The sequence below is a fragment of the Entelurus aequoreus genome, linkage group LG01, assembly GCF_033978785.1.
Source record: "Entelurus aequoreus isolate RoL-2023_Sb linkage group LG01, RoL_Eaeq_v1.1, whole genome shotgun sequence".
Lineage (NCBI taxonomy): Eukaryota > Metazoa > Chordata > Actinopteri > Syngnathiformes > Syngnathidae > Entelurus > Entelurus aequoreus.
In genome coordinates, this window is record NC_084731.1 from 62,661,394 (window position 1) to 62,683,203 (window position 21,810).

At 42.2% G+C, this 21,810-nt stretch overlaps 1 protein-coding gene across 1 annotated transcript in view; it reads right to left on the bottom strand.

Moving 5' to 3' along the window:
- Nucleotides 1-21,810, bottom strand: part of st3gal8 (ST3 beta-galactoside alpha-2,3-sialyltransferase 8) — a 71,967-nt gene that overhangs the window by 13,822 nt on the left and 36,335 nt on the right. The window contains exons 5-8 of the mRNA XM_062055865.1: nt 7,835-8,028; nt 3,330-3,509; nt 1,714-1,759; nt 1,524-1,643 (exon numbers count right to left, since the gene is read on the bottom strand). Of these exons, the coding sequence (XP_061911849.1) occupies nt 1,524-1,643; nt 1,714-1,759; nt 3,330-3,509; nt 7,835-8,028 (540 nt within the window). The remainder of the gene's footprint in view (nt 1-1,523; nt 1,644-1,713; nt 1,760-3,329; nt 3,510-7,834; nt 8,029-21,810) is intronic.

Sequence of the window (21,810 nt, forward strand, 5' to 3'; positions counted from 1 at the left end):
CACAAAGAAAAATAGAGGAATATTCCATCGGACCGGACGAGATAATAAACATGGATGAAGTGCCTCTTTCCTTTGACTTGCCTCTCACAAGGACTGTTAACAAAAAAGGTGAATCGTCCATCACACTGAGAACAACTGGCCATGAGAGAACACATTTCACTTGTGTTCTGGGCTGCACAGCATCTGGACTAAAGCTTCCACCGATGGTGATTTTTAAACGGATTACTATGCCAAATGAAAAATTCCCGAAAGACATCTCCATAAAAGTCAACCAGAAAGGGTGGATGATGGAAAGCGTTATGAAGGAATGGCTGAATGAGTGCTATGTCAAGCGACCTGGGGGATTTTTTCACCAAAAAAAAGCACTGCTCGTTTTGGACAGCATGAGAGCCCATATAACAGATTCTGTGAAAGCAGCCATCAAGAGCACAAACTCTATTCCAGCTGTGATTCCTGGGGGCACAACGAAGCATTTGCAGCCACTGGACATCAGTGTGAATCGTGCTTTTAAAGTGGCACTAAGAGTTCAGTGGGAGGCATGGATGACTAACGGTGAGAAATCATTCACCAAAACTGGTCGCATGCGAAAAGCAACTTTTGCTCAAGTCTGCCAGTGGATCCTGACGGCATGGAAAAGTGTGAAAACATCCACGATCATCAACGGCTATCGAAAAGCTGGACTGCTGCGTCGTGATGATGAAGAGGACGGCGTAACGGCTGACGGAGCCGAAGCTGTTGATTCCACTGACGAAGGAGAGAAAGTGGCTGACGACGCCATTTTGGACCTGTTCTTCTCCGACACCGACGAAGAGGATTTCGGTGGTTTTAGTACGCAGGAGGAAGACGATGACCAGTGATTAAAGACTGACTACCGTCACTACCTGTAATACCGTTGTATTATTTGTACTCTGCACAAATGCTGTTCGCCATGTTAAAGATGTGAAAGTTTGATTGAAAGATTTATTGTTAATAAAGGGGACGTTTTGCATTCCCAAACAGTCATCTCTGTCCAGACAATCCCCTCCGTGGTAGCAGGAACCCCTATATACTACGGTAATTACACATCAAAACGCCTGCGGCTTATAGTCGGGTGCGGCTTATATATGGAGCAATCTGTATTTTCCCCTAAATGTAGCTGGTGCGGCTTATAGTCAGGTGCGGCTTATAGTCCGGAAATTACGGTATATCCAACAAGTTTTTATTGTCAATATCGGCTACTGACCAGGAATTGATTTACGTGGACCCCGACTTAAACAAGTTGAAAAACTTATTCGGGTGTTACCATTTAGTGGTCAATTGTACGGAATTGAGCAAGTGTACTGTGCAATCTACTAATTTAAGTTTCAATCAATCAATCAATGAGTTTAATTTTTTTTAGGATTTCTGCTGGTGGTGTGCTGCCAGATTTTTTCAATTAAAAAAAAATGTGCCTTGTTCTCAAAAAAGGTTGAAAACACTGGTCTAGAGTCCCGTTAGGCTACTAAACTTTCCATCAATACTTGAGTGAAATATAAGTGATGTACCTGGTCGCAGGTGTGCAGGGCGAAGATGAGGGCCAGCATGCCTGTGGACGGGTAGCGGCCATGACGCTCAGTCCAGCGATCATGAACGTATTTAAAGAAAACCGGATTCACCACCATGACCTAAAAAAAACACACACACACATCATTACCATGGTGTCACAACAATTAGTTATCCTTCTACTGTTCTTACCTTATCTTGATCTGCTTTCACTCTGTCTTTCACCCTCATGTACGTCCTGGTGACACACACACACACACACACACACACACACACACACACACACACACACACACACACACACACACACACACACACACACACACACGCACACACACACGCACACACACACACTTTGATTTATGCAAAATAAACACAACCAATTGCCAGGAATTACACATCAACTCATTTTGCATAGTGACACTCTTGAAATGTGTAAGCAGGGCCGGCCCCTGGCATAAACACTATGTGGTTGCTTAAGGCCACAACCACTAGGGGAGGGGTTACATGATTCAGTAGCTGATCGGGTGTTTGCTTGTTCTACTTTATATACTGTACATGTAGTACAAGTACAGTATATATACAGTACATTTACTGTATATACATACCTATACTTTGTTTCAACTAAACTTCTATTCAGTGGTGAGTCAACATGTGAGACGTTTACTTCTGTTTAGCAGCGTCACAGCCACGTCCATTCCAAAGTCCATAGAGCACAGGTGTCAAACTTAAAGCTCTGGGGCCAACCCTGGCCCGCCACGTCATTTTGTGTGGTCTGCTGCATCATTTTGTGTGATCCTGGCGCTTTAATTTATGTGGCCCACCAAGTCATTTGATGTGAGAGGTGGCATAATTTCATGTGGCCCAGCAATGTCATTTATGTGGCCTGCAAAAAGAAGTCAACTCAGGAAACAGGTCCCTGCGCACATGAGGACTTTGAATATGACCAATGTATGATCCTGTAACTACTTGGTATCGGATCGATACCTAAATGTGTGGTATCATCCAAAACTAATGTGAAGTATCAAAGGAGAAGAATAAGTGATTATTACATTTTAACAGAAGTGTAGATAGAACATGTTAAAACAGAAAATAAGCAGATATTAACAGTAAATGAACAAGTAGATTAATAATCAATTTTTACAGTTTGTCCCTCATAATGTTGACAAAATAATAGAATATAAATGACTATGTTACTGCATATGTCAGCAGACTAAAAAGGAGTCTTTATTTGTTTACTTACTACTAAAAGACAAGTTGTCTAGTATGTTCACTATTTTATTTAAGGACTAAATTACAATAATAAACATATGTTTAATGTACCTTAAGATTTTTTGTTAAAATAAAGCCAATAATGACAGTTTTTGTGGTCCCCTTTATTTAGAAAAGTACCGAAAAGTATTGGGACAACCCTACTTGCCGCTCTCGAGTAGAAGGGCTGTCTGTCCATACTTCCTGTGCGTGTAAAGCTGGCGGTCTCGTTTTCTGCCCACCGGGACAAAGATTGTGAACGAGTGAAAAGAGGGCTCACTGCGTTCGGGTCATTGTAATGTTAAATAAACGGCTCAGGTGCACGGAGGGAGACCTCTGTCTCCCTGTTTGGGGCGAGAGACGAATAAAAGTGAAGTGTCTGTCACTCAAATGGCGGTGACGGTGGAGGAAAAAAACCCACAAATAATTGCTCAAATTTAAACCTCAATGTGGATGAATCGTGCAGCCCTACCACTAACAAACTCTTGATTGGTGCCACAAGAAGCCTGGGGCTTGATTATTACTTAGTGATTAGAGAAGCATCAATAGTTGCCTACATTTTGATCTGCCCAGTGGACAGAGCGCTGGTCAGCCACTCCATGTCTCGCAGCTTGAACGGCAGCAGGATGAGACTCACACCGCCCTCCACGTCCACCGCACTCTCCGGGTACATGAAGTGGTGCGTGGTGCGATTCCCAACGTCCCTTTCAAAACTCAGAGTCACGGCTTTGTTCATCCTGAGAGGGAGCCAACAAACAGGTCAGGTGTGTGTGTGTGTGTGTCTGTTCTTGTATTTCTACCCTTCTTGAGACATCAAGAAGGAAAAGTAGCTTCCATATGAGGGGGTGTGAATAAGTTTGGACCGAAATCATGGTCCCAATAAGGAAAACCATTGCATCTAATAGAGAATGTCTCATTTGCACCCCTGGTGGTGACATCTATCAAAATGAGGGTGGTGCCAAAAAGGAGGGATTTTTCAAATTGACTATGTGTCGGTTTTAAAAGTGCTCCCCCTCTGGTCAACATATGAAATAACAAGTGTGTGTAAAAATTTGAAGTGCTCCCCCTCTGGCCAAGATATGCAATAAGTGTGTGTGTAAGAAATTGAAATGTGCCCCCTTTGGCCAAAATTAATTAAAATAAATTAATTAATAAATATGTATATAGAGACATACTGTAATAACTTGAAGTAAATGATGTGGTTTAAAAACCAATTACACACAAAAAAATAATAAATTAATTAACTGAAAGCAGTCTTTTTCTCACAATGTGTCGACTTTTGTCTTATAAAATTGTGAACCATTTCTCATATTCTTTCTGCTTCTGTAATATTGCAATATTTTCTTATAAAATTATTACTTTTTCATGTAAAATTATTACTTTTTCATGCAAAATGGTGACATTTGTCCTATACAATTCTGACTTTTATCACAACATTGCCAATTTTTTTTGTTGTACTTGTAAATTGGTGACATTTTGAGTAAAATGATGACTTTTGTCATAATTTTGCCAAGTGAAATTCCGATTATTATTATAATATTGCCAAAATATTAAAGTTTTCTTGTAAAATTGTGGCTTGTTGTGACTCCTTTCATAAAATTGCCAAAATGTTAAGCTTTCCTTGTAAAATTGCGACTGTTAGAGTAAAATTCCAACTTGTATCATAATATTTTGACTAGCATTGAGTAAAATTATGACTTTTATCATAATACTGCCAAAATTCGAAGTTTTTCTTGTGAAATTGTGACCTTTTTCTTGTGAAATTCCAACTCATTTTTCACAACAAGCTTTTTTATATTTGCATAGTATGTATATATTATTAATGTTGTAAATACAAATCTTCATATATCTAGAAAGGGTGGTCCTAAAGAGGTAGGCATTTTTCGGAGGTCTCAAAAAGGTAACAAATAAAACAATTTGTGTGTGCGTGTGTGTGTGTGTGGTCTTGTATTTCTACCCTTCTTGAGACATCAACAAGGAAAAGTAGCTTCCATATGAGGAGGTGTGAACAAGTGAGGACATAAATCATGGTCCCAATACGGAAAACCATTGCATCTAATAGAGAATGTCTCATTTGCACACCTGGTGGTGAAATTTTTCAAAATGAGGGTTGTTTAAAAGTGCTCCCCCTCTGATCGACATATGAAATAACAAGTGTGTGTAAAAATTTGAAGTGCTCCCCCTCTGGTCAACATATGTAATAACAAGTGTGTGTAAGAAATTGAAATGCGCCCCCTTTGGCCAAAATTAACTAAAATAAATAAATAAATACTGTATGTATATAGAGACATACTTAACTTGAAGTAAATAATGAAGATTAAAAACCAATTATTAGCCTGTCGTGGCGGTAATCCTAGAACCCGTTGGTGGACACCGGCGGTGAGGGATGCCGTCAAGCTGAAGAAAGAGTCCTATCGGGTTCTTTTGGCTCATAGGACTCCTGAGGCAGCGGACAGGTACCGACAGGCCAAGTGGTGTGCGGCTTCAGCGGTCGCAGAGGCAAAAACTCGGACATGGGAGGAGTTCGGGGAAGCCATGGAAAACGACTTCCGGACGGCTTCGAAGCGATTCTGGACCACCATCCGCCGCCTCAGGAAGGGGAAGCAGTGCACTATTAACACCGTGTATGGTGAGGATGGTGTTCTGCTGACCTCGACTGCGGATGTTGTGGATCGGTGGAGGGAATACTTTGAAGACCTTCTCAATCCTACCAACACGTCTTCCTATTAGGAAGCAGTGCCTGGGGAATCTGTGGTGGGCTCTCCTATTTCTGGGGCTGAGGTTGCTGAGGTAGTTAAAAAGCTCCTCGGTGGCAAGGCCCCGGGGGTGGATGAGATCCGCCCGGAGTTCCTTAAGGCTCTGGATGCTGTGGGTCTGTGTTGGTTGACAAGACTCTGCAGCATCGCGTGGACATCGGGGACGGTACCTCTGGATTGGCAGACCGGGGTGGTGGTTCCTCTCTTTAAGAAGGGGAACCGGAGGGTGTGTTCTAACTATCGTGGGATCACACTCTTCAGCCTTCCCGGTAAGGTCTATTCGGGTGTACTGGAGAGGAGGCTACGCTGGATAGTCCCAGGGTCCTTGAGGGTGCATGGGAGTTTGCCCAACCAGTCTACATGTGTTTTGTGGACTTGGAGAAGGCATTCGACCGTGTCCTTCGGGAAGTCCTGTGGGGAGTGCTCAGAGAGTATGGGGTATCGGACTGTCTGATTGTGGCGGTCCGCTCCCTGTATGATCAGTGCCAGAGCTTGGTCCGCATTGCCGGCAGTAAGTCGGACACATTTCCAGTGAGGGTTGGACTCCGCCAAGGCTGCCCTTTGTCACCGATTCTGTTCATAACTTTTATGGACAGAATTTCTAGGCGCAGTCAAGGCGTTGAGGGGATCCGGTTTGGTGGCTGCAGGATTGGGTCTCTGCTTTTTGCAGATGATGTAGTCCTGATGGCTTCATCTGGCCAGGATCTTCAGCTCTCACTGGATCGGTTCACAGCTGAGTGTGAAGCGACTGGGATGAGAATCAGCACCTCCAATTCCGAGTCCATGGTTCTCGCCCGGAAAAGGGTGGAGTGCCATCTCCGGGTTGCGGAGGAGACCCTGCCCCAAGTGGAGGAGTTCAAGTACCTCGGAGTCTTGTTCACGAGTGAGGGAAGAGTGGATCGTGAGATCAACAGGCGGATCGGTGCGGCGTCTTCAGTAATGCGGACGCTGTATCGATCCGTTGTGGTGAAGAAGGAGCTGAGCCGGAAGGCAAAGCTCTCAATTTACCGGTCGATCTACGTTCCCATCCTCACCTATGGTCATGAGCTTTGGGTTATGACCGAAAGGACAAGATCACGGGTACAAGCGGCCGAAATGAGTTTCCTCCGCCGGGTGGCGGGGCTCTCCCTTAGAGATAGAGGGAGAAGCTCTGCCATCCGGGGGGAGCTCAAAGAAAAGCCGCTGCTGCTCTACATCGAGAGGAGCCAGATGAGGTGGTTCGGGCATCTGGTCAGGATGCCACCCGAACGCCTCCCTAGGGAGGTGTTTAGGGCACGTCCGACTGGTAGGAGGCCACGGGGAAGACCCAGGACACGTTGGGAAGACTATGTCTCCCGGCTATCCTGGGAACGCCTCGGGATCCCCCGGGAGGAGCTGGACGAAGTGGCTGGGGAGAGGGAAGTCTGGGCTTCCCTGCTTAGGCTGCTGCCCCCACGACCTGACCTCGGATAAGCGGAAGAAGATGGATGGATGGATGGAAAAACCAATTACACACAAAAAAAAGAAAAGAAAAAAAGAATGAACTGAAAGCAGTCTTTTTCTCACAATGTGTCGACTTTTGTCTTATAAAATTGGGAACCATTTCTCATATTCTTTCTGCTTCTGTAATATTGCAATATTTTCTCACTACATTATTAATTTTTCATGTAAAATGATTACTTTTTCATGTAAAACTATTACTTTTTCATGTAAAACTATTACTTTTTCATGCAAAATGGTGACATTTGTCCTATACATTTTTTTGTTGTTGTAAATTGGTGAAATGTTTTGAGTAAAATTATGACTTTTATCATAATTTTGCCTAGTGAAATTCCGATTATTATTATAATATTGCCAAAACGTTAAAGTTTTTTTTATAAAATTGTGACTTTTGTCGAGTAAAGTACGACTCTTTTCATAAAATTGCCAGCATTTTCAGCTTTTCTTGTAAAATTGCGACTGTTAGAGTAAAAGTCCAACATTTATCATAATATTTTCACTTGCTTTGAGTGCAATTACGACTTTTATCATAATTCTGCCAAAATTCAAGGTTTTTCTTGTGAAATTGTGACCTTTTTCTTGTGAAATTCCAACTCATTTTTCACAACAAGCTTTTTTATATTTGCGTATTATGTACATATTATTCATGTAGTAAATACAAATCTTTATATATCTTGAAAAGGTGGTCCTAAAGAGGTAGGCATTTTTCAGAGGTCTCAAGAAGGTAACAAATACAAGAATTTGTGTGCATGTGTGTGTGTGTGTGTGTGCGTGTGTGTGTGTGTGTGTGCGTGTGTGTGTGTGTGTGGGGGGGTGCATGAGCGTACCGGATCACGGTGCCGTGGGAGTCTATGAGTTTGCCGTGTCCCGACTGTTGCAAGTTGCCGGAGTTTCCCACCACCGCACAGGAGAGACAACGCGACGGCCCCAGCGTGAAGTCCCCGGCGGGCGAGGAAATGACCTTGAACATCTGTGACATCACTTCCTGTAGACTTTGGTCGTTACCGGAGCGCTGGAGGCTCTGAGGAGAGAAGTGAGTTAGGTCAGTGCTGAATGCAGGCCAGCGGTGACAGCATGAACCAGCAGAATGACGTCAGCGTCTGCCTGCTTCTCATCTACTAATGGACCAACTCTGATGTCCCGTCCAAACATTCAGGATTGTCTCCGTCTTTAATCTATAATCAGGTCAGGTCTTCGTGTTCAACGATCAGCTCTTATGGCGTCCGCCATTAGCCTGGCTCCTAACAGGCTCTGCCGGGAATCCAAGAGGACTCCTAAATCACTTCTGATCAACAAAGCCTGCGTTCTAGTGGGGAACTCTATCGGCTCACAGCAAGAAGGTCTGAGCTTGGAAACTGAATGAAGACTAGAGATTGTGTACACACTAGGGTTGTACGGTATACCGGTACTAGTGTAGTTCCGCGGTACTAATGAATCAAAAACGGTACTAGTATAGTATTGCGGTACTAATGAATCAAAAACGGTATTAGTATAGTATTGCAGTACTAATGAATCAAAAACAATTCTAGTATATTATCGTGGTACTAATTAATCAAAAACGGTACTAGTATAGTATAGTGGTACTACTGAATCAAAATCGGTACTAATATAGTATCGCGGTACTAATGAATCAAAAACGGTACCAGTATAGTATCGCAGTAATAATGAATCAAAAACGGTACTAGTAAAGTATCGCGGTACTAATGAGGCAAAAACGGTACTAGTATAGTATTGCTGTGCTAATGAAAAAAAAACGGTACTAGTATAGTATCGCGGTACTATTGAATCAAAAATGGTATTAGTATAGTATCGCGGTACTAATGAATCAAAAACGGTACTAGTATAGTATTGCGGTACTAATGAATCAAAAACGATACCAGTATAATATCGCGGTACTAATGAGTCAAAAACGGTACTAGTATAGTATTGCTGTACTAATGAAAAGAAAACGGTACTAGTATAGAATCGCAGTACTAATGAATCAAAAACGATTCTAGTATATGATCGCGGTACTAATGAATCAAAAACGGTATTAGTATAGTATTGCGGTACTAATGAATCAAAAACGGTACTAGTATAGTATCGCGGTACTAATGAATCAAAAATGATACTAGTATAGTATCGCGGTACTAATGAGTCAAAAACGGTACTAGTATAGTATAGCGGTACTAATGAATCAAAAACGGTACTAGTATAGTATCGTGGTACTAATGAATCAAAATCGGTACTAGTATAGTATCGCGGTACTAATGAATCAAAAACGATACTAGTATAGTATTGCGGTACTAATGAATCAAAAACGATACTAGTATAGTATTGCGGTACTAATGAGTCAAAAACGGTACTAGTATAGTATTGCTGTACTCATGAAAAAAAAACAGTACTAGTATAGTATCGCGGTACTATTGAATCAAAAACGGTATTAGTATAGTATCGCGGTACTAATGAATCAAAAACGGTAGTAGTATAGTATCGCGGTACTAATGAATCAAAAACGGTACTAGTATAGTATTGCTGTACTAATGAAAAAAAACGGTACTAGTATAGTATTGCTGTACTAATGAAAAAAAACGGTACTAGTATAGTATTGCTGTACTAATGAAAAAAAACGGTACTAGTATAGTATTGCTGTACTAATGAAAAAAAACGGTACTAGTATAGTATTGCGGTACTAATGAATCAAAAACGATTCTAGTATATTATCGCGGTACTAATGAATCAAAAACGGTATTAGTATAGTATCGCGGTACTAATGAATCAAAAACGGTACTAATATAGTATCGCAGTACTAATGAATCAAAAACGGTACTAGTATAGTATCACAGTACTATCGAATAAAAAACGATACTAGTATAGTATCGCGGTACTAATGAGTCAAAAACGGTACTAGTATAGTATAGCGGTACTAATGAATCAAAAATGGTACTAGTATAGTATCGTGGTACTAATGAATCAAAATTGGTATTCGTATAGTATCTCGGTACTAATGAATAAAAAACGATACTAGTATAGTATTGCGGTACTAATTAATCAAAAACGATACTAGTATAGTATCGCGGTACTAATGAGTCAAAAACGGTACTAGTATAATATTGCTGTACTAATGAGTCAAAAACGGTACTAGTATAGTATTGCTGTACTAATGGGAAAAAAACGGTACTAATATAGTATCGCGGTACTATTGAATCAAAAACGGTGTTAGTATAGTATTGCGGTACTAATGAATCAAAAACGGTACTAGTATAGTATCGCGGTACTATTGAATCAAAAACGGTACTAGTATAGTATTGCGGTACTAATGAATAAAAAACGATACTAGTATAGTATCGCGGTACTAATGAGTCAAAAACGGTACTAGTATAGTATTGCTGTACTAATGAAAAGAAAACGGTACTAGTATAGTATCGCGGTACTAATGAATCAAAAACGATTCTAGTATATTAAATGATAAATAAATGGGTTATACTTGTATAGCGCTTTTCTACCTTCAAGGTACTTAAAGCGCTTTGACAGTATTTCCACATTCACCCATTCACACACACATTCACACACTGATGGCGGGAGCTGCCATGCAAGGCGCTAACCAGCAGCCATCAGGAGCAAGGGTGAAGTGTCTTGCCCAAGGACACAACGGACGTGACTAGGATGGTAGAAGGTGGGGATTGAACCCCAGTAACCAGCAACCCTTCGATTGCTGGCACGGCCACTCTACCAACTTCGCCACGCCGTCCCCGCGGTACTAATGAGTCAAAAACGGTACTAGTATAGTATTGCTGTACTAATGAAAAGAAAACGGTACTAGTATAGTATCGTGGTACTAATGAATCAAAATCGGTACTAGTATATTATCGCAGAACTAATTAATCAAAATCGGTACTAATATAGTATCGCGGTACTAATGAATAAAAACGGTACCGGTATAGTATCACGGTAATAATGAATCAAAAACAGTACTAGTATAGTATCGCGGTACTAATGAATCAAAAATTGTACTAGTATAATATCAAGGTACTAATGAATCAAAAACCGTACTATTATAGTATCGCGGTACTAATAAATAAAAAACAGTACTAGTGTAGTATTGCGGTGTTAATTAATCAAAAACAGTACTTGTATAGTATCGCGGTACTAATAAATAAAAAACGGTACTAGTATAGTACCGCGGTACTATTGAATAAAAAACAGTACTAGTATAGTATCGCGGTACTAATGAATCAAAAACGGTACTAGTATAGTATCGCTGTACTAATGAAAAAAAAACGGTACTAGTATAGTATCGCGGTACTAATGAATCAAAAACGGTATTAGTATAGTATCGCGGTACTAGTGAATCAAAAACGGTACTGGTATAGTATTGCGGTCAAAAACGGTACTAGTATAGTATCGCTGTACTAATTAATCAAAAACTGTGCTAGCATAGTATAGCGGTACTAATGATTCAAAAACTGTGCTAGCATAGTATAACGGTACTAATGAATCAAAACGGTACTAGTATAGTATCGGGGTACTAATGAATCAAAAACGGTATTAGTTTCCAGGGCCCATCTATATTGACCCCGCTAAAAAACAATTATTTAAACCTTCCCGTACTGACCCCGCATTCATGACTTGGCACGATCATGGTATCACCACTGTGAAAGACCTCTATGCAGACGGAGTGTTCTCATCCTTCGCTGAACTCTCTTCCAAATATGATTTGCCGAACTCCCACCTTTTTAGTTTTTTTCAGGCGATGGACTTCGTAAAGAAGCAGTTCCCACACTTTCCAAATCGTCCTCCGGAAACTCTTATAGATACAGTGTTATCTTTGAGCCTTAATCATAAAAATTTTACCTCTGTGCTATATACCTCCTTAAGTTCAGGTGCTCCAAACTCTCTATCAGTGATAAGAGCCTCGTGGGAGAGCGATCTTAATACCAACATATCCGATCAACACTGGAACTCTGCCCTGAAACTGGTCCACTCCTCCTTAATATGTGCCCGTCATAGTCTCATCCAATGCAAAGTAATCCATAAAATTCACTACACTAATTCAAAACTATCCAAAATCTACCCCACTGTTAGCAATACCTGCAATAGATGCAAACAATCTCCGGCTGATCATGTCCATATGTTCTGGTCCTGCTCTAAACTATGTTCTTTTTGGGAGGACATTTTTGACACAATCGGAAAGGCATACGGTCAAAACTTTTCCCCCAACCCATTATCGGTCATTTTTGGCGCATGCCCTGATAACATGTGCCCGGTACCACTAAAACGCGCTGTTGCTTTTACGACCTTGCTGGCCAGGCGATTGATCTTGTTTAATCGGAAGCTGGCTCGCCCCCATCACACGGCCGTTGGATTAGAGAGGTTCTCTACAATCTAAAACTGGAAAAACTTGGGTTTTCACTAAAAGGCTCTGCTCAAGCGTTTGAATGCTCATGGAGTCCTTTCTTGCTGTATGTCAACTCTCTTGACTTATGCCCAGACGCAGATGAGGAATAATCTCCCTTTTATTTATTATTATTCTTTTCTTTTTCTTTTTCTTTTCTCTCTCCTTTCAGCCTGTCTGTCTGTCTCTGGCCTCGTATGTGTGTGTGTGTGTATGAATGTGTCTGTCCTTGTCGTCTTGTTATATGTTTGTGCCATATGTCCCTTGTTGGTGTGACCTGAGTGGGGTGGGAGGGTGGGTGGTTTGGGTTTTAAGGAAAAGGGTGTGAATAATTTACTGACTTTAAAATTGTACTGTTTCGACTTGCACTTTTGTCTGTCTATTTGAAAATGCCAATAAAAAGAGTTGGATTAAAAACGGTACTATATAGTATCGCGGTACTAATGAATCAAAAACGGTACTAGTATAGTATTGCGGTACTAATGAATCAAAAACGGTATTAGTATAGTATCGTGGTACTAATGAATCAAAACGGTACTGGTATAATAGATAGATAGAATAGATAGTACTTTATTGATTCCTTCAGGAGAGTTCCCTCAGGAAAATTTATCGTGGTACAAATGAATCAAAAACGGTACTAGTATAGTATTGTGGTCAAAAACGATACTAGTATAGTATCGCGGTACTAATTAATCAAAAACTGTGCTAGCGTAGTATAGCGGTACTAATGAATCAAAAACGGTACTAGTATAGTATCGGAGTACTAATGAATCAAAAACGGTATTAGTATTGTATCGTGGTACTAATGAATCAAAAACGGTACTGGTATAATATCATGGTGCTAATGAATCAAAAACGGTACTGGTATAGTATTGCGGTCAAAAACGGTACTAGTATAGTATAGCGGTACTAATGAATCAAAACGGTGCTAGCATAGTTTCCATGTAGTAATGAATCAAAAACGGTACTAGTATAGTATCGTGGTACTAATGAATCAAAAACGGTACTAGTATAGTATCGTGGTACTAATGAATCAAAAACGGTACTAGTATATTATCGTGGTACTAATGAATCAAAAACGGTACTAGTATAGTATCGCGGTACTAATGAATCAAAAACAGTACTAGTATAGTATCGCGGGTACTAATGAATCAAAAACGGTACTAGTATAGTATTGCGGTACTAATGAATCAAAAACGGTACTAGTATCGCGGTACTAATAAATAAAAAACGGTACTAGTATAGTATCGCGGTGCTAATTCATTTGATGCAGTACCGCCTGAGGGATCGAAGGTCACGGGCATTCAATGTTGCCTTGCTGCTTACGTGCAGTGATTTCTCCAGATTCTCTGAACCTTTTGATGATATTGCGGACCGTAGATGGTGAAATCCCTAAATTCCTTGCAATAGCTGGTTGTGAAATGTGCTTAAACTGTTGGACAATTTGCTCACACATTTGTTGACAAAGTGGTGACCCTCACCCCATCCTTGTTTGTGAATGACCGAGCATTTCATGGAAGCTGCTTTTATACCCAATCATGACACGCACCTGTTCACCTGTGGGATGTTCCAAATAAGTATTTGATGAGCATTCCTCAACTTTCTCTGTCTTTTTTGCCACTTGTGCCAGCTTTTTTGTTGCAGGCATCAAATTCCAAATTAGCTAATATTTGCAAAAAATAAAGTTTTGTGTGTTTTGTTTTTAAAGTTGTTTTTTTGCAATGTGTTGCTGCCATTAAATTCTAAGTTCATGATTATTTCAGAAAAAAAAAATAAAAAAAACTTTCTCAGTGTGAACATTAAATATCTTGTCTTTGCAGTCTATTCAATTGAATATAAATTGAAAATGATTTGCAAATCATTGTATTCTGTTTTTATTTACCATTTACACAACGTGACAACTTCACTGCTTGGTTTTGTGTATTACAAGAAATGTATTGAATCAAAACCTGATTCTGAATCCAATTGTCACCTCATGAAAGGGAATCGAACCCAATCGTGAGGTGCATAGGTGGATTAATGACCGGGCCTACCGGGCCCAGGCCCAGGGGGCCAGAGGCCCCAAGGGGCCAGGCCAACTTGGCCCCGCGGCCGCGACCCAAGCAAAACTACTTTTGCAAAAATAATAATCTTAAGCCCCAAGGGGCCAGGCCAACTTGGCCCCGCGGCCATGATCCATAGAGGGTAAGAGGCCCCAAGGGGCCAGGTCAACTTGGCCCCGCGGCCGCGAACCACAGAGGGCCAGAGGCCCCAAGGGGCCAGGCCAACATGGCCCCGCGGCCATGATCCATAGACGGTCAGAGGCCCCAAGGGGCCAGGCCAACTTGGCCCCGCGGCCACGATCCATAGAGGGTCAGAGGCCCCAGGGGGCCAGGTCAACTTGGCCCCGCGGCCACGATCCATAGACGGTCAGAGGCCCCAAGGGGCCAGGCCAACTTGGCCCCGCGGCCACGACCCACAGAAGGCCAGAGGCCCCAAAGGGCCAGGCCAACTTGGCCCCGCGGCCGCGAGCCACAGAAGGCCAGAGGCCCCAAGGGGCCAGGTCAACTTGGCCCCGCGGCCACGATCCATAGAGGGTAAGAGGCCCCAAGGGGCCAGGTCAACTTGGCCCCGCGGCCGCGACCCTCAGAGGGCCTGAGGTCCTAAGGGGTCAGGCCAACTTGGCCCCGCGGCCATGATCCATAGAGGGCCAGAGGCCCCGAGGGGTCAGGCCAACTTGGCCCCGATCCATAGAGGGTCAGAGGCCCCAAGGGGCCAGGCCAACTTGGCCCCGCGGCCACGACCCACAGAGGCCCCAAGGGGCCAGGCAAAATTGGCCCCGCGGCCATGATCCACAGAGGGCCAGAGGCTCTCAATCATTATTATCAAAGCTAATTCTCAAATTGGATGGATCACACAACCTCACTCACATATTCTTTATCAATCAATGTTTATTTATATAGCCCTAAATCACAAGTGTCTCAAAGGGCTGTACAAGCCACAACGACATCCTCGGTACAGAGCCCACATACGGGCAAGGAAAAACTCACCCCAGTGGGACGTCGGTGAATGACTATGAGAAACCTTGGAGAGGACCGCATATGTGGGTAACCCCCCCCCTCTAGGGGAGACCGAAAGCAACGGATGTCGAGTGGGTCTGACATAACATTGTGAAAGTCCAGTCCACAGTGGATCCAACACATCAGCGGGAGTCCAGTCCACAGCGGGGCCAACAGGAAACCATCCCGAGCGGAGACGGGTCAGCAGCGCAGAGATGTCCCCAACCGATGCACAGGCTAGTGGTCCACCCGGGGTCCCGGCTCTGGACAGCCAGCACTTCATCCATGGCCACCGGACCTATGCAACTCCCCCTCGCAAGGGACAGGGGAGAAGAGGAGAGAAGAAAAGAAACGGCAGATCAACTGGTCTAAAAAAGGGGGGGTCTATTTAAAGGCTAGATTATACAAATGAGTTTTAAGATGGGACTTAAATGCTTCTACTGAGGTAGCATCTCTAACTGTTACCGGGAGGGCATTCCAGAGTACTGGAGCCCGAATAGAAAACGCTCTATAGCCAGCAGACTTTTTTTTGGCTCTGGGAATCACTAATAAGCCGGAGTTCTTTGAACGCAGATTTCTTGTCGGGACATATGGTACAATACAATCGGCGAGATAGGCTGGAGCTAAACCGTGTAATACTTTATACGTAAGTAGTAAAACCTTAAAGTCGCATCTTAAGTGCACAGGAAGCCAGTGCAAGTGAGCCAGTATAGGCGTAATATGATCAAACTTTCTTGTTTTTGTCAAAAGCCTTGCAGCCGCATTTTGTACCAACTGTAATCTTTTAATGCTAGACATAGGGAGGCCCGAAAATAATACGTTACAGTAATCGAGACGAGACGTAACGAACGCATGAATAATGATCTCAGCGTCGCTAGTGGACAAGATGGAACGAATTTTAGCGATATTACGGAGATGAAAGAAGGCCGTTTTAGTAACACTTTTAATGTGTGACTCAAACGAGAGAGTTGGGTCGAAGAGAATACCCAGATTCTTTACCGAGTCTCCTTGTTTAATTGTTTGGTTGTCAAATGTTAAGGTGGTATTATTAAATAGATGTTGGTGTCTAGCAGGACCGATAATCAGCATTTCCGTTTTCTTAGCGTTGAGTTGCAAAAAGTTAGCGGACATCCATTGTTTAATTTCATTAAGACACGCCTCCAGCTGACTACAGTCCGGCGTGTTGGTCAGCTTTAGGGGCATGTAGAGTTGAGTGTCATCAGCATAACAGTGAAAGCTAACACCGTACTTGCGTATGATGTCACCCAGCGGCAGCATGTAAATACTAAAGAGTGCAGGGCCAAGAACCGAACCCTGGGGAACTCCGCACGTTACCTTGACATAGTCCGAGGTCACATTGTTATGGGAGACGCACTGCATCCTGTCAGTAAGATAAGAGTTAAACCAAGACAAGGCTAAGTCTGACATACCAATACGTGTTTTGATACGCTCTAATAAAATATTATGATCGACGGTATCGAAAGCGGCGCTAAGATCAAGAAGCAGCAACATAGATGACGCATCAGAATCCATCGTTAGCAATAGATCATTAGTCATTTTTGCGAGGGCTGTCTCCGTAGAGTGATTTGCCCTGAAACCGGATTGAAAAGGTTCACAGAGATTGTTAGTCACTAAGTGTTCATTTAGCTGCTGTGCAACAGTTTTTTCGAGAATTTTGGAAATAAACGGAAGGTGGGAGACCGGTCGGTAGTTTACCATGAGGTCAGGATCGAGGTTAGGTCTTTTGAGCAGAGGATGAATAACCGCTTTTTTGAATGCTAGGGGAACAGTGCCGGAGGAAAGTGATAAGTTTATAATATTTAACACTGATGGACCTAATAATACAAACAGTTCCTTGATAAGTTTCCCAGGAAGTGGGTCAAGTAAACATGTTGTTTGTTTTATCCCACTTACACGCTGTAATAATTCCTCTAATGTTGTTTCATCAAAAATAGAGAGACTATTTTGGAGGGCAGTGTCCGTCGTATATACAGTCGTATTTGTGTTAATAGAGCCCAGTTGTAGCTGGGATGCGTTGTCTTTAATCTCCTTTCTAATGAGTTCAATTTTCTTATTAAAGAAATTCATAAAATCATCTGCCGAGTGGGTGGAGCTACTGGGAGGAGTCCCTTGTTGGGTTAGCGATGCTACTGTACTAAACAGAAATTTAGGATCGTTTTTGTTGAGGCGGATGAGATTTGAGTAGTATTTAGTTTTAGCTAAGGTAAGCATGCGTTTATAAGTTATTAAACTATCACTCCATGCTTGATGGAAAACCTCAAGTTTAGTCGCGCGCCATTTGCGTTCCAGTTTTCTACATGATAATTTCTGAGCTCTAATTTCTTCTGTAAACCATGGGGTGCGCCTTTTAGGGGCCCTTTTTTGCTTTAGCGGTGCTATACTATCAATAATTTCGCGCAAGGCATCGTCAAAGTTGTTAGTGAGTTTATCAATAGAGCCGACATAATTTGGGAATGGTGCTATTACCGAAGGCAGTAGGTCAGCAAGAGTCATCGTTGTGGCAGCATTAATGTTGCGGCCGCTATAGCAGTTATTATTATTATTAGCTTGTTGACAAAGAGTCAAAACTTCAAATTTTATAAGGTAATGATCGGACATTACTTTAGTATATGGAAGTATCATAACTTTGGAGGTGGTGACACCCCTGACAAGCACTAGATCTATTGTATTACCGTTGCGATGCGTGGGTTCATGTATTATTTGTGTAAGACCACAGCTATCAATTATGGTTTGGAGCGCCACGCACTGAGGGTCCGATGGGGTATTCATATGGATATTAAAGTCCCCCATTATGATTATATTGTCGGCGTGCGTCACTAGATCAGCAACGAACTCTGAGAATTCACTGATAAAGTCCGAATAGGGCCCAGGGGGGCGGTAGATAACAGCCAGGTCGAGAGGTAGCGGTGTGACAGACCTCATAGTAAGCACCTCAAACGATTTATATTTATTATTTAGGTTAGGGGTAAGGTTGAAATTTTCATTGTATATTAGTGCGACACCCCCTCCCCTTTTAAGAGGGCGGGCAACATGCGCATTCGTATAGTTAGGAGGAGATGCCTCATTGAGCGCAAAAAATTCGTCCGGTTTGAGCCAGGTTTCGCTAAGACCAATGACGTTAAGATTGTTGTCTCTAATGACCTCATTAACCAATAACGCCTTGGGAGACAATGATCTTATGTTTAAAAAGCCCATATTATAGGTATTGGGCTGTTTTGACGAGTTTTTGTTAAGATTATCCGTAGTGGCAATATTAACAATGTTGCGTTTATTATGCGTAGTGCACTTTAAATAGTTTCGACCATATCTAGGAATTGATATGACGGGAATTTTCCGATTGTTTGTTTGGTGCTGCAATAGACTGGACATATCATAATTTGCCACCTCAGTAGAATGCATGTCCACCCCTGACACAGACACAACAGAAAAAACATTATGTGAATTGTGTATTATTCTAAGAGAATTGCTATGCGTACATGGATTATCCAGCCTGGCGCTGGCTAGTTCTAGCTTAACTGACTCCTCACCCGGACTAACAGACATTGTAGTTGCCTGTGACCGGGCTTGCTCTAGTGTAGTCAGTCAATTATTAAAGGTTGTTTCTGAATTTTGATCACAGAACTTAATGCAAATATTCTTGATTGATTGACAAAGCTCATTCTCAAATTTTGATTACACAACCTTACTCTGACAAATTATCATTATCAAAAAGCTCTATCTCGAATTTGGATCACAGAATCTCACTCAAGTATTCTTAGCTGTGCCCCTCCCCCATCAAGTCTTTCATAAACCGGTCTGTTCTTTTAGAATCTCCTCATTTGGTATTTTGAACTCGTGAGAGACTGCTCAAAATTTGGTTTCCTTTCCCTCAGTTCAGACTCAGAGATAATTTGAAATCATTCAACAAGAAGTTTAACGCGCGCACACACACACACACACACACACACACTTGAGTTGAGCATTACTTGGAAATTCTTATATTTTCCATTTTGCTGTTATTATCAGCATCTTCCCATTTTGTCCTTTTCTTTCGAGAAAGTTTACAGTCTGACATTTGTCACTGCTGTCAGTTAATAACTTTTTGGTCTTTGACCCATTTTGTCATTTTCTCGATTCGATCGTCACTGACCACTCTCTCCTGTCTGGCAGACATCGTTGCTGCCATCATAGCTAGCAAGCTGCCTGCAGCGGGTCATCCCTATGTTCCCCGTCCCTATGTTACCCGGGTCCTATGTTCCCCTCTACCGGGGAACTAAGGACCCTTTTTAAAAAAAAGGGTTCTATGTTCCCCGCTGCGGGGAACGTACAACACTTTTTCCAGAAAAGGGTTCTATGTTCCCCGCTGCTTCCAATGCGCGACTAAGTAAGACGCACGCAGACACGCATGACAGAGACGCGTTTAAGTTGTCGAAGGAAGGAAGTTCGCGTTTGAGTTGCTCTATCTGCTGCCGCACGCCCTGTGACAGGTTAGGTTTAGGGATGGTTTTGGTCAGGGCACAATTTCGCCAAAAAAGTGCTCCACAACGCCCTGTGACAGGTTAGGTTTAGGGATAGTTTTGGTCAGGGCACAATTTCGCCAAAAAAAAGTGCTCCACAACGCCCTGTGACAGGTTAGGTTTAGGGATGGTTTTGGTCAGGGCACAATTTCGCAATTTCGCCAGATACAATGCAGGGAACATAGGACCCTTTTTTAGAAAAAGGGTCCTAAGTTCCCCGGTCGCATACAAAGACCCAGGAACAACCGGGGAACATAGGACCCGGGGAACATAGGACCCGGGGAACATAGGCACGCTCCCGCCTGCAGATAGCAACATTTTGGTGTCCTTTGGGAAAATATTTAGAAAGAAGACAAAAGTACACACAGTTGTACAACTATTATCTTTATGATCTTTTTTTTGTTAGTTTCTCTGTTACTGTGTGTGGCCAATTAAGCGACTTTTGGCCATACCTGGCTGGTGACATTTAGCGACTTTCTGGTTGATGTTAAGATTAATAATAGCAACAGTTCTCTTCATCTTAATGCAATTTATTGTGTCTGTCTCTCCACATTTTGCCATTAGGTACTTTGAGCTCTTGTTGGTCAGTCACTCTAAGGTACATTGTTGCTGCCATCATAGCTAGCAAGCTGCCTGCAGATAGCGACATTTTGGTGTCCTTTGAGAAATATTAAGAAAGAAGACAAAAGTACAAGACATTGTACGATTACTATCTTTTTAAAATTATTTGTTTCACTGTGTGATTGACCGACTTTGCCGCTAGATTTCGCGTCTTTTGGCCATACCTGGCTAGCGACTAAAAACATCATTTAGCGACTTTTTGGTTGTGAAGATAAGTGGTAAAAGCAGATCTTCCTGTTGGTCTTCCCACATTTTGCCATTTGGTACTTTGCACTCTTCTTGGTCACTCCAAGGCATTTGTCCCTGCCTTCAGCTAGTCACTTGGCTCTTTTGGAATATATTTCACTGTAATTGGCTCTCTCTCTCTCTTTCTCCTCAGTACAAATCAGCCTGTTCCCTTGCCATTCATCACTGACCACTCTGCTCTCCTGTCTGTCAGACATTATTGCTGCTTGCAGATAGCTTGGGGTCCTTAGAGAAAATATCAGAAGAGAAAAGTACACAATTATCTTAATTATCTTTTTTATTCAGTCAGTCCTTCAGTGAGTCCCAGTGTGTTGGCGATTAAGCAACGTTGGCATTCAATTAGCGACTTTTGGCCATACATGGCTGGCGACTCAAAAAACTAGAAAAAAAGTACAAAAAGTTGTACAATTAATATCTTTATTATCCTTAATTCCCCTGAATCCTAGAGTGTGTTGCAATTAAGCAACTTTGCTGCTAGGTTTAGCGACTCTTGTTTTGGGCATACCTGGCTAGCGACTACAAACATTATTCAGCAACTTTTTGGCTGTTAAGATTAACGTTAATAAATTAAATCCTAATACAATTTATTGTGTTGGTCTCGCCATCTTGCTATTAGGTACTTTGAATTCTTGTTGGTCTCTGCTAAGGTATCTGGCTGTTGTCTTTGCCTTCAGTTAGTCACTTGGCTCTGGAATATATTTAACTGTACTTGGCTCTCTCTTTCTCCTCAGTACAAATCAGTCTGTTCCCTTGCCATTTAGACATTTTCTTGATTGGATCATCACTGACCACTCTGCTCTCCTGCTGTCTATCAGACATTGTTGCTCCCATCATAGCTAGCAAGCTGCCTTGGTGTCCTTTGTGAAAATATTTAGATAGAAGACTAAAGTGCACAAAGGTGTACAATTATTATCTTTTCAAAATATTTGTTTCACTGTCAGTGTGATTGACCGACTTTGCCGCTAGATTTCGCGTCTTTTGGCCATACCTGGCTAGCGACTGAAAAC